Here is a 19217-nt window from a genome sequence, read left to right as displayed (position 1 = left end):
TCAAATTCCATAGTCTGGAGAGCTGTATGGAGTAGTACTTGTCTCCACTGACACGGATTAGGTAAATGATAAGGTCCTTTTTGCCTCAAAAATGTCGTATTTCCAATTTGACTTAAGTGCCAAGGTAGACACAGGTTCCATTTTGTTCTTTCAAGTGAAAAGAGCCCACAGTACACCAGAAATCTGAGCCACTGCTCAGCTGCTTCACATTAGTGGCTTTGTGAAGGGAGGGTATTGCACATCCTTAGAGAGGCTACATTTCAAGACAAAAGTCTTGTGTGATCTAGGTGTGTATGGTTAAAGTCCAGGCTCAATTATCATTAATTAATTATCCTGAAAATATACAAGGGGAGTTTCAGGCTTCAACAAACTTCTCTTGAGATGTTAAAACTCTCCTTAGGAACACTATGGAAACCAAAATTCTTCTTCCCCAGAGACTACAGGCAATACCATATGGCCAATACAGCACTAATTTGTACTCTAGTGAAAACATAGTGGAAACCACCATCTTCATTACTTTCAAAAGGGAAAGGATAAGAAAATTGTCATAAATATAAAGCATAACAAAGTCCTAAGTAGTTTTCATTGTTGGTCCATTTATAACACATAATTTTTGACTGGTTTCTATTTACTTATATTTTAAAGTCTTTGCTTTTTAGGGGGGGAAAAAAAACTCTGTTGTTTTCTAACAAACAACAAAAAAAAGCCAGAGGAAAATCTACCTGAAAATATTAATGACTTAATAAAGGAAAGTGTACCTTAAGGATACTTACTTGGAAGTTCTGGCGGAGCAGTTGGGACCAAAGTTGGTTCTGGATAGAGACTCATATTGCAAATTCCATTTGTTAGACTAATATCATCCAATGCAATATCACTAAGGAGACCGTTTTTAAAACCATCAAAAGCAACCTGTAAATCAGAGAGACATATGAAATGATTCCATTCTATTCTTCTAGCAGATTCTTCTTCTTGCCCAATATCCTTCAGAGTGTCAATACTGGGTGTTTCCAAATGTAGGATGACCAGTTACTACATAGTAAAATATTGATGGCTCATGCTTCTGTAAGGTCCTCCTACTAAAGACAGGTCCTTTATTATGTGTCCCTGTGGGTCTAAATTTTCACTAGTACCCTGCATTTGAATTAAGCAACATTGTCAGGGTCTCTCTTGCTCTTTTTCTCATTCTCACTGGTGTGATATTGTCATATTCCATTGTACTCTGTCATCCACGCATATCATCCAACAGGGGAGAACAACTTTCTCCCAGATTTTTCGCCCAACAATATTAGAAATTCAGGTAGCTGTCTGCCTTCTTAGAGCATACAAGCCCTAAAGAAAGGATGCATTAACTTAAATTGGAGAAGAAGAAGAGAAGAGAAAGTTATGAATATAATGTAATCACTTAGGGCCAGCTGGTGCTGGCCATAGTTCATGTGGGATGCTGCTGTGGGAGACTGTGTGACAGTGTTTTCCAGAGGACATAGACCCAGACTTGAGAAACAGTCAGGTCAGGTGGAGCATATTAGGGTCTCAGGCAAAATGAGCATTTTTAGCAGGACATGTCCCTGGATCCTCTCCTGTCTAGGAGAAACAAGACATAAACTGAATACCTGCTATGTGCTAGGCACTTTGTATATATTATTTCATGTAATCTTTTCAACACTATTGTACAGTCATGCATTAACTCATTTGTTCATCCATTCACCCACTTAATGCCAGGCACAATTATAAATAAGGACTATTTTCTCCCTTTCATGTACAAAACCAAACCAAACCCATTGCCATCAAGTCAATTCTGACTCATAGCGACCCAACAGGACAGGATAGAACTACCGCATATGGTTTCCAAGGACTGGCTGATGAATTTGAACTGCCAACCTTTTGGTTAGCTGAGATAGCTCTTAACCACTAAGTCACCAGGGCTTTTTCTTTAACTCATCTGGGCATCCATTCACCCACTTAATGACAGACACGATGATAAGTATTTTTTTCTCTCTTTCATGTACAAGCAAGCTAAATTTCAAAGGGATTACACAGACTTGTTCAAGAATTCACAACAAAATGGCAAAACCAAGATGCAAATGTTTAGAGAACTCAACACTCACATTCTGCCTGATCAGCTAACTTAGAAAAATTGGATTTGGTTATATTGCTTTAAAAAATGCCCAGTGAGTTGAACTAGATTTGGTCACTGCAATACTTAATTTGCCCTTTCTGTCAACTCTTTGCTCCCTTATGTTCCATTTTCCCTTGCTTACCTCTTTCAATGGTCAGAAAATAAAGAAAGAGAATAAAATTTCACAGAAAAGAAAGTGGCATCAGAAAGAAAAAAGAGAAGAAGAGAAAAGGAAGGAAGAAAGAAAGACGGGAGGAATACAGTTGAGGGCTATTGACTACTGCCTGCCTTCAACCAAGTCATGCGGGAGAACTGAAAGCTTTGCAGAGGACAATGTCTGTCCAAATATGGAATCTCCGAAAGTGAGACTTCCTCCTCTGAAATGACCCAATTAGGACACTGTTAATTTGGTAAAACTATTATCCTATATTTTAATTGCAAATACTCCTAGGAAGGGAACATGTTAAGCTCTTATTTGAAAAATTAATTCACCTTAATGTGAAATAAATGATTAGAGACTTCCCACTGATACAGCTCATAGAATTTGTTTCTAAAGGAAATATATGGAGATTGAGTCAGAGCAGGGTGGAGGAATACTACTGATGGACATGGAAGGGCTAATTGTTGTCAAGTGTGGCAGAGTAAGCTACGACTCATAGTGACCTTACATATAACAGAAGAAAACATTTCTCAGTACTATGCCATCCCCATAATTGTTGCTATGTTTGCACCCATTGTTGCAGCCACTGTGTCAATCCATGTCGATCTCATTGAGGGTCTCGCTCTTTTTCACTGACCCTCTACTTTACCAAGCATGATGTCCTTCTCCATTGGTCCTTCCTGATGACACATCCAAAGTAAGTGAGACTTTTTTCATGTATGCTATCCTTGATGTCATCCCACAATTCTTCTGGTCTTTGGTCATTAGTGTCCAGTGCATCAAATCTATTCTTGAAATGGTTTCCAAATTTAGGCAGGATGTATTCAAGGTCATACTTTGGCTCTCATGGACTTTCTTTGATTTCCTTCAGCCTCGTTGAACTTGTCTATGAGCAATTAATGGTCTGTTCTGCAGTTGTCCCCTGGCCTTGTCCTGATTGAAATTGAGTTTTCTATCATTTCCTTCCACAGATGAAGTCCGTTTAGTTTCCATGGAAACCATCAGGTGAGGTCCACAGCATAATTACTGTTTGTGTTGTTGAAAAAAAGTAATGAAATCAGTCATTGGTCTTGCAGAATTTTATCATGTGATCTCTGCCATTGTTCCTATCACCAAAGCCGTATTTTCCAAGTACTGTTCCTTCTTTGTTTCCAATTTTCACCTTCCAATCACCAGTAATTATCAATGCATTTTGATTTCATGTTTGATCAATTTCTGACTGCTAGTAGGGAAGGGCAATTCCTTAGAAAAGCGCAGGGCATACCTGAGTGGTGTTTGTGAAATGTTGGAAGCTCTAGGCAGGCCGGGGATATGGGAAGACATGGTTGACCTGTGGTAGAAAGTGCTGGAGAAAGCTTAAATATCCTACAAAATTTCTACGAATTTCTATGGCCCAGTATAAGCAGTACTTGTCATGTAGTAAATTGTTCCTTATAAGGTTTTTTTTATAAGTCAATGAATAAATGAAAATAAAGGTACTCAAGGAAAAAAGGAGGTAGATTAGGAAAGCAGAGAAAGTGGCTTATCTATCTTCAGAAAATAAACCATTACCATCCCTAACAGACTACAAACATGTGATTATAAATCAAAGTATTTTGCCAACCTTAAATTCCACTGTTTCATTTAATGTAACTTGTCCATAATTCCAATTTTCTCCATAATTTCCTTCTTTTTGGAAAATTGTCTTCTCCATGTTTTGGTCAGTGCTGATATTAATGGTTAATTTATAGACCTTTTCACCATACATATAATACCTGGTTTGGAAACAAGTATATAAAAAAATGATTGGATTCCTACTTAGAATAAGAGCAGCTTAAAGAACAAAATAAAATAAAATAAAAATGCCAATTGAAATCTGCCTAATTTTGAATGGGTAGAAGTCGTTCGGAGGGAAAAATAAACCGAAAGCCAAGCTCGTTGCCATCCAGTCTGTTCCGACATATAGCGACCCTATAGGACAGAGTAGAACTGCCCCATAGAGTTTCTAAGGAGCACGCCTGGTGGATTCGAACTGCCGACTTCTTGGTTAGCAGCCGTAGCCCTTAACCACTGTGCCACCAGGATTTCCATCCCACTGTCATCGAGTGATTCTGACTCATAGGGACCCTATAGGACCGAGTAGAACTGCCCCACAGAGTTTCCTAGGGGCGCGTGGCAGATTCGAACTGCCGACCTCTTGGTTTGCAGCCCTAGCACTTAACCACTATGCCATTAACGGTTTCCAAGGATTTCCATAGATGGTATTAATTTGCTTTATGAAATCAAGCATGTTAAAGATAAAAGTTTTAAAGGTTTGAAAGAAAAAAAAAAAGGAACTTCTGAGAGAGTACTCTAATATCCAGAAAATGTTTACCAGCTAAATTAAAGCCATTGCAAGCTTGCGAATGGTTTACCAAATGCAAGATGGTATGATTCTATCATTCCACAGAATGTAAGTGCAAGTCCTATACATGATGAACACTCTAGAGGAGGCTCCCAAGGAGGGAATCATCTGAGATTCCACTTCTCCCTTAACTGCACCTGCCCAGTTACAGCGTGGTGTAAGCTCATTGCACATTCATCTGCAACACTTTGTGGATAAACTTATGATATGACTGTATTTTTTATTACCTAACCAAATGCCTCAAAGAAGGGTATATATGATAAAAGGGTCAATAGGTAAAGAAAAGGATGTTCTAGCAGAGATCATTTTTACGAATTAGTGCATAATTATTTTAATTTTTTTCCTAGCCCTTCTCAGAAATGATTCTAACGTGTTAGATTAATAGTAGGATATGCCAAACCATATTTTTCTTTATATTTTACCTCATTTAAGTTTTCACAGGTAGAAAGTTGGGGAGTATACATTTTCTGGAACACAAGAAAGGAAAATCCTGTAAACAGGGATTTTCTGGTAATTTCTTTGGTCTAATTTTAATTTGGTCCCTTAAAAGTTAAAGAATCAATCATTCAATAATATTATCATAGAATTATTTGTGAAAATCCAATATCTTTGCACTAGACATTCATTTCAGTAGACAAAATGATTATATCTTTCTTGAAATGCATCTACTCTGTTTTTTTTTTCCCTTTCACCAAAAACCAAGCCAAACTCTGCCGTGGAGTCAATTCCAACTCATGGTGATCTTATAGGACAGAGTAGAACTGCCCTACAGGGTTTCCAAGGAGCAGCTAGTGGGTTCAAACTGCCAGCCCTTTTGTTAGCACCCAAATGCTTAAGCACTGTGCCACCAGGGCCCCTTTTTCCCTTTAGCCTTCAGAAAAAAATGAAGGTGAATCTTATTAAACCAAAAAACCAAAACTGTTGCCATCAAGTCGATTGCGACTCATAGAGACCCTAACTTCTGGTCAAATTATTGGAAAACATACAAAGTAATAATAAGAAAAAAAAGGCCATCTTTAAGTTGAGAGAAAATAGTTTATCGTAGTATGTCAGTGCTTTGTGCAATAGGTTTAATTTCATGTTTTACTACTTATTAGTGATCAATGATTCTGAAATCCTACCAAAAAAAAATCAGGACAGACAAAAAATCAAATAATTTTATCATTATATTTGCCTTAGAATCACCTCTTTCCTTTTGTTTCTTTTCCTTTGTTTATCTTTTTAAACCTACTTAGTTTTCAGATTCCACAGCAGTCACTCAGACATTCTATTCATTCTTCCCTGCCTCTCCCAGAGTCTGTTTGCTCTTACTCAAAGGAAAAAGCTCTAGATGACCTGAGTCCTACTTTTGATAGTTGGGTTTTTCTGTATCCTTTACCAGTTGTCATGGAGTTGATTGTGGCTCATAGCGACTCCATGTGTGTCAATAGAACTGTGCTCCATGGGGTTTTCAGTGGCGGCTGATTTTTCGGAAGTAGATCGCCAGGTCTTTCTTCCAAGGTACCTCTGGGTAGGCTCAAACCTCCAATATTTGGTCAGCAGTCAATTGTGTTAACCTTTTGTACCATGCAAGGACTCTTCTAAATCCTTTGCTGTCTTTGAAATACCCTTTTTTCCCTTGGGGATGGGGGTTGCTGGTGAAGGGGAAGGAGGCTACCAACATTTTGCTACTTTATCACTTGGAACAGTTATGGCATAGGCATTAAAATGTTGAACAATACCTTTGTGTAATCTGAGCCTGGCAACTTGAAAAAGGCAATGCTACTCTTTCAGTAAGTGTTTAACGTGTGCCCACAACATACCAGAAACTAAGGCAGGCTGGTTCCCCAGTGAGGACTAGAGGAAGGCTTAAAAGTCGCACTCTTTCCTGTCTCCCTCCTGGTCCAGTTGGGGTAGAAATGTAAAATCCTGTAAAAACAGCAACAACAAAAAAGTGTACTTAGCTTAAATATTAACATTTTTATCATGTGAGATATACCTTTCATAATCAGAAAAGAAGACTTCGAGGTGAATATATAAGGAGATATATTTAGGAATCGTGGAAGGACACTAGACTGAAGCCCAGAAGGCAGCAGATCTGCCATATGAATTGTTATTTAGGAAAATCACTTCACAACATTGAAGCTCCCAATTTATAAAATCAGGACCTTGACCTAGAGTGCCGCTAACGATATTTCTGACTCTGACTTATTATGAGTCTACATGATTGTTTCATTATATTATCATGTCCAGTACCACTTGAATTCCAATTTACTAGATATTTTAATTAATTCACTTCTTCATATATAAGGATATTTAGGCATGCTGGTAGAATAACTAATGATATACACTGTATTTAAATGCAAATTTGAAGGTGCAGTTAAGAGTTTCAAAGACCTACAGTTTTATATTCCACTGACTACACTGCACTTCTCTCTGAAGCTACCTGATTTTACAATGGTTTCATATTTTGTGTTCCTTTAAATGATAACTAATCAGATGGCGGAGGAACAGAAAGCATGCTAATCTACATAAAACCTTTCTAAGTAGTTCAAGCCTCTGTATAAAGTGCTTTCTAGCTTGGAATTCGTTATTCTGATCAATGATTTGAGGCATTTGAAGTGTGGGAAGAGTTGTTGGGGTGAGAATGATCTTGAACATTTTTAGGGAATTTCTTTTTTTTTATTCCTAGTTTGCAGCTCATATAATAGGAAGTAGGAAGCATGGTAAGAAACCATGATATATTTTCATATACAAATGAAATATTGGGTAGATCCAATTTGATTGGAATATAAATTTTTATGATATTTTGCACTTTAGTGGAATTTTTATAGGTAATACTGCAAATAAAATTCAAACTCATTCACTTATAGAACACTGAAGAAGAACAAGAACTAGAGAAAAGAAACCCCATCAGAACGACCTACAGCTATATTAATGTACACTTAGATCAGTGAGACAAAAATTATTCAGAATAAATAAGCATTTTATCAAGATGGGAATCATGGTCAAATGTCTTACCAAATGTAATTCATACACTTTCATTAGATTTAGACTGCAAATTGTAAAAATACAAAAGAATGTATGTTTAACATTTCACATTATTAACACATTACTTATGTTTAATGTAATACTGTGATATTTCATGAGTATCTATTTTAGTTATATAGTCAGTGCTCAATTATGCAACCCAATGGAACAGAGTAGTACAGAAACAGAGGAAATGTTCAGAATCTGTTCAGAATTCACTCCCTAAATGACTAACTTCAAGTCCCTTTTGAGTTGACCTTCATTTCAATTGTTTAGGGCTTTGTTAGAGAGGAAATAAGTAAAGTACTACTGAATGCTACAGGTAAGTACTGAAGTGGTTAAGTTATTTAGAAATTTGTCTGGTTAGCTGCAATTATATTAACATAAACACAAGTTGTGTTCCTATTTATGTTTGGCTATACCTGGTGGTGCAGTGGTTAACTGTTCTGCTTCCAACCAAAAGGTCAGCAGTTCAAATCCACCAGCCTCTCCTTGGAAACTCAATGGGGCAGTTCTACTCTGTCCTATATGGTCACTAAGAGTCAGAATCCACTCAACGACAACTTTTTTTTTTTTTTTAAATATATATAGACAGTTACTTAAAGTCAGTTAAGTCTTCTCAAGATTATCCACCTTTTTGGCCTTCAAAGATTTTTTAGCGTGACACAATTTCAGTTTACCCCTCCATTTGATTAGCTCTCAATTAGTGGTATTAATACATCCAGGTGGTTCCACTTCATCTTCTCAGTTTTATGAAAACTTGGGGCAAACAAAAGATTTCTGTTGGAGTATTTCACAGGTGCAGAAGTAGGAATATTGCAACATTTGGGCTATGACTTAAGTCAGACGACCATTCGCACTTTCTATGTGTGTCTCGCTTCTAGTTCTCTAGCCCTTCATGAGACTTTTATCACCTACACCATTGCTTGATAAGATTTCCTTATGTTATCTAACAGGTCCCTAGGTGGTGCAAACATTTCACTGTCCAAGATTACTAACCTAAAAATTGGTGGTTCAAATGCACAGAGTCCGGAAATCTGCTTCTGCTAAGATTACAGCCAAGAAAACCCCATAGAGCAGTTCTACTCTATAACACTTTCATCGTCATGAGTCAGAACTGATTCAATGGCAATTGGATTTGTTTGTTTTTCTTTTTAAATCTTATCTAATTAGTCCCTTGTTCAAGATCTTTTATTGTCTCATTTCCTACTGATCTTAGTACAAATTCATTCTGATGTTTGAGGTCTTCTGTAGCATGGCCTCAATGTCATTTTCTAGCCATGATTCTTGTATCTTATCTATTTACACATAGTACATCTACAAAATTAGATTGTTTTTAAATTCTCCAAATACCCAGAAATTGTAGAGCTTACTTCTTTTTATTTATTTATTTAATGTTTTCCTGGCTTTCTATTCCCCTTCCATTTGTACTTGTCAAAATCATACGAATTTTTGTGGTCATTTAAATCAAATTGCCATCTCCTCCAGAAAGCCTCTCTTAGCCCTCCCAATTTCAGTTGATCACTTCTTTCTCATTCTCAGTTGTACTTTATACTTGTCTCACGTCAATTAGTATATTCTGTTATGTATTTTCTTTACATTCATATGCAATTTTTAAAAATTTGCTAGAACTTTGGGAAGAAGAAAGACATTTCGTTCAATTTTGAATTCCCTAAATGGACTACTTGAGTGTTGTTCAATATATTCTTATTACGTTGATTTGGCTTGCTTTTCCATTTTTAAGTTAATTAAAACACTGTACAACAATATGACCAAATAGATGTTTTCCATAACCATACGATAATTTATATGCTCAAATAAGCATTTCTTTCTAAATCCTTCTATTTTCTTGAAATATCTTTGAGAGCTCTTGGAATTAACCTCAGTCAGCTTAAAACCTAGAAAATTGCATACATTTTGTTAGTTTAAGCACACAGTAAAATCCTTTATTAAGTCACAAGTTTTTTTTTTTTTTTTTACAACTTTTATCTCTTATTTCTGCTTATTTCACTATGAATCAAACCTAACCTCCCCTACTTAACCCCCCAATTCAAGAAAAATAGGCCTGGGTATATGCTGTTGGTGATATAGAGCCACAGAACCTGGAAAAGATTGAACTTTCTGGAAACTTAGAGATTCTCCTCAAGAAGAAAAAGGGATAATATAAACTCCTTTTGGGGTTGTGTGAGTTGTGTGTAAAATTAACTGAGCCCAAGAGATAAATATTATTGAAGGTTTTCAACTGGAGAATGGGCCAAATTCAGGCAGATTCCAGCAATATTAGAATGTATTATTTTCTAAAATTCAACATTGCAGGCAAGATAAGAAAACAAAGCATAAGGAAATAAAGAAGATATTACTTTGGAAACACCAAAGCTATACTTATTTTAGAAAAGGTTTGTAAGCTAAAGGAATGCAGATATCTAAAATACTTAATATACTTTCGAAAATTGAGCAATATAACTACTTTCCTCCCCAGCGTACTACTTAGAATAGTACCAGATACAATTTGTATCTGTTGAATAGTTTTATAGCATGAAAAGAAAATAGTTATAATAACTAACGTTTATATAGCATTATGTATGTGCCAGAGCCCCAGTGGCACAACGGTTAAGAGTCTGGCTGCTAACCAAAAGGTTAGCAGTTTGAATCCACCAGCCACTCCTTAGAAACCCTCTGGGGCAGTTCTACACTGTCCTATAAGGTTGCTATGAGTCGGAATCAACTGGACAGCAACTGCAATGGGTGTATGTGACAGATATTGTTCCAAGTTTTTTTTTTGGGGGGCCATAAAAATATATTTAATGTTCATAACATATCTATGAATCAGGCTTTATTATCATCCACCCCACATCCCAGATGAGGGAAATAAGGCACAGAGAGAAGACAGATAATTTACCTAAATGGCAGAGCTGAGATTCAAATGCTGGTAATACACCAGGGTCTGTATTTAACACTTTTCACCCCTACACTATGCTGCCTCTCCAAGCAGCATAGAAACACCCTGCACTAGAAACGAGTAGGATTTCATTGGGGAAGACAAACAGAGAATCCCCTTCTTTGGGTTGTCTAGCTCTTCTGTAACCCCTGTATTTCGGAAGTGTTCACATGTTACTCACTTCGTTTTCCCTGAGTATTCTGAACAAATGGGCCGCTTTTGAGCACCCCAAGATACTGCCCTGAATCAATACTCTATTCTCCACCAATTCTCTTTCTTCTACGAGGCACATCTGAGCATTAACAGTACGGAGATTTAGGAGCTCCACCGGGAAAGGCTTCTTCAGAAGGACTCAAAAAGTTAAGGGGCTTAGATGTTCTTCTCTAAAGCAACGTTAATTCAAAGTTTATCTGTTTCATTTAGCCTTCCCTGTCATTTAAAGTGAAGGCAAAGAACAAAAAAAATTCCTACATGGTTGAAAAGAACAGCAGGAGAGACTTAATTCTCTTCCATTTCAGAGGTAGGATGTTCTGACACATGAAAAAGCAGGTTGGAAGAAAAACGCCCCTTGGGGGGCAATGACTCGTAGATTATGAAATCACAGGTATTAGAGTTGGAGAGGACCTATTAAGCCTCATCTGTCCTCGTTACACTGCTGCCTCTGGTGGGCTCTGAACTGCTCTTGTCTAATTTTAAGTAACTCCTGTTATATGACTTTCTCCTGAGACTCCATTTCAGACCCAACTGTTTCAAACCTCCACCTGACATTCAACCTGTTTTACTTTGGTCAGTTTCACCTTATTTCTCTAGCTATTTAATCTGTTGGCAAGCCAAAAACATTTTTCTCCTGTAATATACTTCTACTCTTCAAATACCAGTGGGATTATTTTATCTTATTATAATGACACAAAAGTAGAAAAACGATAATTTGAACATCAAAGATTTCAACTACTTAAAAAGTATCTGTCATCGTCAATGGATATAAATGCTTCCTGCACTTTCCTCTAACTACTCTTGTCCAAGTGGGGTAGAGGCATTTTTTAGTTACCATAAAGAAAAATAATGATCAGACTATTTGACTGTTTCAGGCCAGGCCTCTTAGTGGGTTGGGGTCATTATCACTGAGGGGTTAGTCTTTAGCCATGCAAGTGACTCATTTATCCATGGAGGAGCAAGCTCTGAGAATAACATATTCAAAAAGGATGAATTCTGTATGAGAATATTCATGTCATAATTTTCAGTGCTAAACATTTCTGGCTTAAAGGGATGGGCTACCTATGCAGAGCACATTTTTTTGTCTGTTAAGTCCACACTGGTAACTAACAGAATCATGCTGGCTTTACTTTTATAATTTATCTAGAATCTCGCCCCTGCTTATCACATCTTTTCTTACTCTGATTTGAGTCTCATGACTTTTCTCTGGATTATATGATAGGCTTCCCTTGGTCTCCCTTAAAGGAACCCTGGTGGTGCAGTGGTTAAAGTGCTCAGCTGCTAACTGAAAGGTTGGCAGTTCCAACCCACCAGCTGTTCTGTGAGAGAAAGATGTGGCAGTCTGCTCCTTGGAAACCCTATGGGGCAGTTCTCTGTCCTATAGGGTTGCTATGAGTCAGAGTTGACTCAACAGCGACTCAGCTGGTCTCCCTGATAACACTCTAGCCCTTCCACAAACTATTCTCTACCTGTCAGTCAGAGGGAATCCTACTCACTCTACTCCAGTCCCTCTGACCTCTTGGCTTTTCATCAAATAGGCCAGGCATGTGCCCCCCCGCCCACCTTAGAACCTTTACTGTGCTTGTTCCCTCTGTCTGGAATCATCTATAAGGCTGATTCCTTCTACTCCTTGTCAAAAATGTTACTTTTTCAATGAGGCTTAACTTGATCACGTTATTTAAATTTGCAACAGTACCCCAACACCTGCCCTCTCCATTCCCCTACCAAGCTCTATGTTTCTCCATAGCACTCATCAGCCTTTAACACACCAAATAATTTCACTGCTTGTTGTATATATTAAGGTCCCAGGATAGCACAAGGAGTTTGTGATCAGCTGCTAACCTAAAGATTGGCAGATCGAACCCATCCAGTGATGCCATGGAAGAAAGGTCTGGTGATCTGCTTATGTAAATATTACAGCCACGAAATCCTTAGGGAGCAATTCTACTCTTTAATACGTGAGGCCGCCATGAATCAGAATCCACTCAACAGCAGTGGGTTTGCTTGGTTTTGGGTTGTGCATATTGCTTATTTTCTTTTATCTTTTGCTAGAATTTGTGCTCCATGAGAGCAGAAAACCCTTATTTTGTCAGTGATATATATGCAGAATATATCACGGACAAAATAAGGATTTTCTGCTCTCATGGAGCACAAATTCGTGATATATGCAGAATATATCATGGACAAAATAAGGGTTTTCTGCTCTCATGGACAACCCTTATTTTGTCCTCGAGGGCACTGGGTATATTCTGCATGCTTAGCATTGAGCTTGGGATTCAACAAATAGTTTTGAAAAGAGGAGTAAAGGAATAAATCTAATGGGGCTTTTAGCGATGGCTGTGGAAATAGGTTAAAAGTAGTCACCTTTTAATAGAAATGTTTTGCTCAAGTTAAGGGAGTGTGCTGGGCCATGTTTTATTATGCTGGTGATGCCATTGTCTTAAGAACCAGGGTTATTCAGGTATATCTCTACCTTGTAAAACTTAATTCTTCATTGTCCTTTTACTAGATATTATTCACAACTGGCATTAAATTAGCCATTAGCTTTTCAACTAAAAATAACTAGAGGAGCTCAATGGCAGATTTGAGCAAGCAGAAGAATCACCAAACTTGGAGATAGGTCTACTGAGATTATTCAGACTGAGGAAAAGAAGAAAATGAAAATGAGCAGAGTCTCAAACACTTACAGAGCACTATGAGGCATACTGGCATGCATATGAAAACAAAGACACAAAAAAAGATCCACATCTAGACACATCAGCATCACACTGTCAAAAGCCAAAGACAAAAAAAAAAAAAAAAAAAGCATCTTGAAAGCAACAAGAGAAAAGCAACTTATCACTATAAGCACCCATCTGTAGTTATTATAAATGACCATGATTAATTGCCTAACTATATTTTGGACTATTGTGAGAGTTAAATAAGAGAGTAAGTGTCAAAATCTCTATACTTTATGTGTTTTGTGTCTGATACAGAAAGTGATAAGCCGTGGGTAAAAGTGATAAATACTAGAACACTATAATACAGAAAGATATTCTCATTTTCACTTTTTAGTATAGTTTTAAGGATATGTATTTCTAGAGTAAGTGTGAATATTAGATATATATCAAGGGTATTATCCTAGATTTGTTTTTCTTGAATGAAGAGAACTACGATTTATTTAGGGGACTTATTATACCCTAAGAAATTCCTAAAGCATTATCTAATTTTATTCTCATACAATCATTCAAAGTAGGTATTATTTAAAACAAGTTTAAAGCAAATGTGGGGGGGGGGAGGGTTACTTAAGCAAAAATGACAGAGGAAAGACCTCCAAAAATTCTCTATTCCACAAAAGCAATAAAAAAAAAAAATTTGGAAAAAAATTGTCAGAATACACATTTTCAGAAATCTGGAAGTTTACTAAAGATTTTCAGCAATTTGCAGAGTGTTATTCAAGAAAATTGGCTGAATCTTGGATGGAAAAAGGGGCTTTATGACATTTTAACCCATCCTATTCTAATATCCTACTCCTTCCAGCTCTGCTGGTGCCTTGAAAGCCAACAGCCTGCAATTACAGTGAAAAGCAGCAGCCTGAAACCACTGGGGTGAGGGGGAGAAGGGGGTAGAACAAGATTGGAGCTCCATTAAATCCCATTTCCCCAAATTGTCATTAATTGACTGTCTGGTGGTTCCCTGGAAAACCCCACTTGCAAGGCTGTCTTCAGTTGCCTGACTTAGAGTACATTCCGTATGGCAAACGTTTTCCCCAAGGGTGCTGATGTTAGGTCCCGTCAAGTTAGCTTAGACTCATAGAGACCTTATGTATAACAAAGCAAAATGCTGCCTGGTCCTGTGCCATCCCCACAATTGTTATGTTTGAGCCCACCATTGTAGCCACTGTGTAAATCCATCTCATTGAGGGTCCAAAGCTTTTTTACTGACCCTCTACTTTATGAAGTATGATGTGTTTCAGCTAATTTGTTGTTAATTTGGTAAGGCATAACTGGAACAAAAAATTTTACTAAAGGGGCTTGAAAACAGATTTGAGCAAAAAAAAGAAATAATCAACAAGCTTAAATATAGGTCAACCCAGATTATTCAGTCTGAGGAAAAAAAGAAAAAAATAAATAAAAATGAGCAAATTCTCAGATATCTGTGGAACACAATCAAGCATAAAAAACAAAACAAAAACCAAACCTGTTGCATCGATTTCGACTCATAGCGACCCTATAGGATGGAGTAGAACTGCCCCATATGGTTTCCAAAGATCACCTGGTGGATTTGAACTGCCAACCTTTTCATTTGCAGCTCTAGCACTTTAACCACTATGCCACCAGGGTTTCCAAGTATACCAGGATACAAATAATGCTAGGCCCAGAGGTGAGGAGAGAGAAGATGTGGTAGAAAGACTAGTTGAAGAAATAATAGCCAAAAATTCCCCGAACTTTATAAAAAACATTATTGTGCACATTCAAGAAGCTCAACAAACTTCATGTAAGATGAAATTAAAAAAAAAAAAAGATCCACATCTAGACACATCAGTGTCATGCTGTCAGAAGCCAAAGACAAAAAAGAAAATCTTAAAAGCAGTAAGACAGAAACAATTTATCACATATACCAGGTTTTCAATAAGATTAGCAGCTGATTTTTCATCAGAAAACAGAGGCCAGAAGTCACTGGGGTGACATATTCAACGTGCTGAAAGAAAAGGCAGTCACCAAGAATTTTGACATTCCCAGATAAACAAAAATTGGAAGAATTCGTATCTGGCAAACCTGCTTATAAGAAATACTAAATAGAGTCCTTCAGGCTCAAATAAAAGGACATTAGCCAATAACTTGAATCTGCACAGTAAAATAGAGGTAATTACATAGGTAAATACAAAAGACAATATAAGTGTAGTTTTGCTTGTAACTTTTTTTTTCTATCTGATTTGCAAGATAACTGTATAAAGAAATACTGATACACATGTTGATGGGTATACAATATAAAAAGATATAATTTGTATGACAATACAGCACCAAAAAGGAGGAGAGAAGGGAGATATACAGACGCAAAGATTTTGAACTAAGTTGATATTATCTGAGCTAAATTGTTATAAGTTAAACTGTTAGTTTTAATAAACAGAGCACCATTAAAAAGAAAATTAAGAAAATATATATCTTAAAGAAATGACAAGAGAATTAAAGTGGTATGCTAGAATATATCTACTTAACACAAAAGAAGTCCAGAATGGAAGAATAGAATAGCAATGACAACAAAAAAGCCGTAATACATATAGAAAACAGAGCAAACTATCGGTTGTAAATCTCAATTTTTCAATAGTTACATTAAATGGATTAAACACTCCAATTAAAAGGTGGAGATTGATAGAAGGGATAAAAAATGACCCAACTATATACTGTCTACAAGAGTCACACTTGAGACAAAAATATTTTGAAAGAAAAAGGATGGAAAAAGATATGCCCTGCAAACAGTAACCAAAAGAGAGCTGAAGTAACTACATTAATATCAGAAAAAATAGACTTTAAGGCAAAAATTGTTCCTAGAGAAAAAGAGGGACATCTTTTAATGACAAAAAGCCCAGGGGGAAATAGCAATTATAAGCATATATGTAACTAACAAAAAGGTTTAAAATACATGAAGTCAAAGTGACAGAATTTAAGGGAGAATTATAATTCAGCAATAATTGTTGGAGACATCAATACCCAGCTTTCAATAATGGACGTAACTAGACTAAAGATGAACAAGTAAATAGTAGACCTGAACAGCCCTATAAACCAAATAGTCCTAACAGACACCTATAGAACACTCCACCTCACAGTAGTAGAATACATATTCTTTTCCAAGTGCACTTGGAACATTCTCCAGAATGTACCTTATGCTAGGTCACAAGAGAAGACAACTCAATAAATTTAAAAGGATTATAATTAATGTATGTTCTCAGGCTAAGATGAAATGAATTAGAAATCAATATCCTAAAGAAATTTGGGAAATTCACAAATATGTGGAAATCAAATACCACAATTTATATAACAAATGGATCCAAGGAGAAATCACATGGGAAGTTACAAAATATTTTGAGAAGAATGAAAATGATGACACAACATAATAATACTTATGGAATGCAGAAAGAGCAATGCTTACAGAGAAATTTATAGATGTTAATGTCTACATTAAAAGGAAGATAACAAATCAATAACCTAACCATCCTTAATGAAAAATTGAGAGAAAAAAGTAAACACGAAGCAAGCAATAGGAAACAAATAATAAAAATGCGAGTAGAAATAAAAGCAATAGAGAAAAGAGAAAAAAAAATTCAGAAAATGAGCAAAAGCAAAAGTTAGTTTTTTGGAAAGAACTAAATCTTTAGCTAGATAGACAAAACAAGAGAGAATACTCAAATTACTAAAAGTAGGAATGAAAGAGGGACATTGCTAGGGACCTTACAGAACTAAAACAATGCTAAGGTAAAACTATAAATAATTGTATGCCAACAAATTGCATAACCTAAATGAAATGAACCAGTTCCTAGAAACACAAACCACTGAAAATGACTCAAGGAAGAAAGAGAACATCTGAATAGCTCTAAAGCAAATAAAAACTTTTCACAAAAGCTCAGGCCCACAGAGCTTCACTGATGAATTCTGCCAAATATTAAAAAAAAAAAAAAAATTAACACCAACTCTTGACAAAATCTTCTAAAAAATTGAAGAGGGGGAAACATTTTCCGTCTTATTCTATGAGGCTAGATATCAAAGACATCGCAAAAGAAGAAAAGTAGTAAGAAATATCCCTTATGAATACACATGCAAAAACACTCAACAAAATACTAGCAAACAAAATCCAGCAACATATAGAAAGGATTATTCACCATGAGCAGTGGGATTTATCTCAGGAACACTAGACTGACAACACAACAACACACAAAAATTAATCAATGTAACGCATCATATTAATAGCATGAAGTGCAAAAACCACATTGTTATCTCAATAGACGCAGAGAAAGCATTTGACACACTAAGAACAAAATGGCCTTTCCTTGATACACCTATAATACACCCACAGCTAACATAATTTATGGTGAAAGACTGAAAGCTTTCCTTCTAAAATCAGGACAAAGATAAGCATGTCCACTTGTGCCACTTCTATGCAACATTGTACTGGAGGCTCTAGCCAGAGAAACAGAGTGAGAAAAATAAATAAAAGAAATAAAAAGTCATCCAGAATGTAAAGAAAGAAGTAAAACTATCTCAAGGTAACAGAATCTTGTATATAGAATATCCTACTTTTTTTACTGGGTAAGGGATCCTTAAAAACTTCAGAGCTAATAAATGAGTTCACCACGGTTGCAGAATAAAAGATCAATACATGAAAATCCATTGTCTTTCTATACATAAGCAACGAACAGTCCAAAAATGAAATTAAGGCAAAGGAAAACAAAGTTCAGAAAAGTTAATTACGTCACTCACGTCCACTTAGCTAATAATAAGTGGCAAACCTGAAGTGACAACCTACGTCTCCTGGTACGTATCGGCCTCTGTGTACATTTCAACATGTTGTGCATGTATAGAATAAAATATGTTTTTTGAAACACACTTGCTTTTACTTGTCTCTTTTTTTACTGTTTTTTTTTATTTAAATACATTTATTATTTCATTATTTTAAATACAGAAAATCTGGAAAGACTCTTGTATTAATGCTGCTCCCTTTAAACTGCACAAGAACAACAAACAGTGCTTGCCTTTTGATTCATGAATAAACTGAATTATACCTGAAGTATTTCCAAAAGTGTGGTCAAAATCTGGTCCAGAGAAAGGAGGAAAGGTGCTTCCTTGAACTCTTTCCCATTCGTTATCATCATTTAGGTCCTGGATCCAGAAACAAAAACCATCCTCAAAATTGCAGTTAATTTTCTCATAATCTGTGAATTAAAAAAGAAATGAAAAAAAAAAAAACAACACTCAAATGTATTTCACAATGTGAGTAGTTATAATAGATACACAGAAAATAATCTAATTATGGAGTTTATAATTAAGTGACAAGCACAAAATAATTCTTCTTTATCCATCTTAACTCTGTTTCATTTAGTTCAAAAAACAGCCTTTGTTGTCAATTCTGCTACATTCACGTGTTTCATATACCCCATCAGGACTTCAGCAAAGACTCATTTATTGTTCCTTTAACATAATTTTTACATATTGTTTCCATTGGCTTACCCACACAAACATTGTCTCACATTTTTCTCTCCTCTGTTTCTTTTTCTGTTTCTAAATTGAAGACTCTGGTCAAAATTAAGTTCATGTGGAATGCTCTCAGCATTTGTTTTATGCTAAGAATTTTTTTTTTTTTTTACTTTTAATACCTGCAGAACATAAATATTACTTAAATTTTTTATTTTATTTGTAATTTTTCT

The 19217-nt window shown here is 36.1% G+C and overlaps 1 protein-coding gene across 1 annotated transcript in view; it reads right to left on the bottom strand.

The window, feature by feature from the left end:
* TMPRSS15 (transmembrane serine protease 15) overlaps positions 1-19217 on the bottom strand; it is a 143427-nt gene that overhangs the window by 74444 nt on the left and 49766 nt on the right. Inside the window, exons 11-14 of the mRNA XM_049858502.1 lie at positions 18576-18725; positions 6462-6567; positions 3880-4030; positions 774-909 (exon numbers count right to left, since the gene is read on the bottom strand). Coding sequence (XP_049714459.1) covers positions 774-909; positions 3880-4030; positions 6462-6567; positions 18576-18725 — 543 coding nt within the window. The remainder of the gene's footprint in view (positions 1-773; positions 910-3879; positions 4031-6461; positions 6568-18575; positions 18726-19217) is intronic.

The sequence above is a fragment of the Elephas maximus genome, chromosome 18 (genome assembly GCF_024166365.1).
Source record: "Elephas maximus indicus isolate mEleMax1 chromosome 18, mEleMax1 primary haplotype, whole genome shotgun sequence".
Taxonomy (NCBI): Eukaryota; Metazoa; Chordata; class Mammalia; order Proboscidea; family Elephantidae; genus Elephas; species Elephas maximus.
The sequence above is the reverse complement of the archived record's forward strand: the minus strand, read 5'-3'. Positions and strand labels throughout refer to the sequence as shown.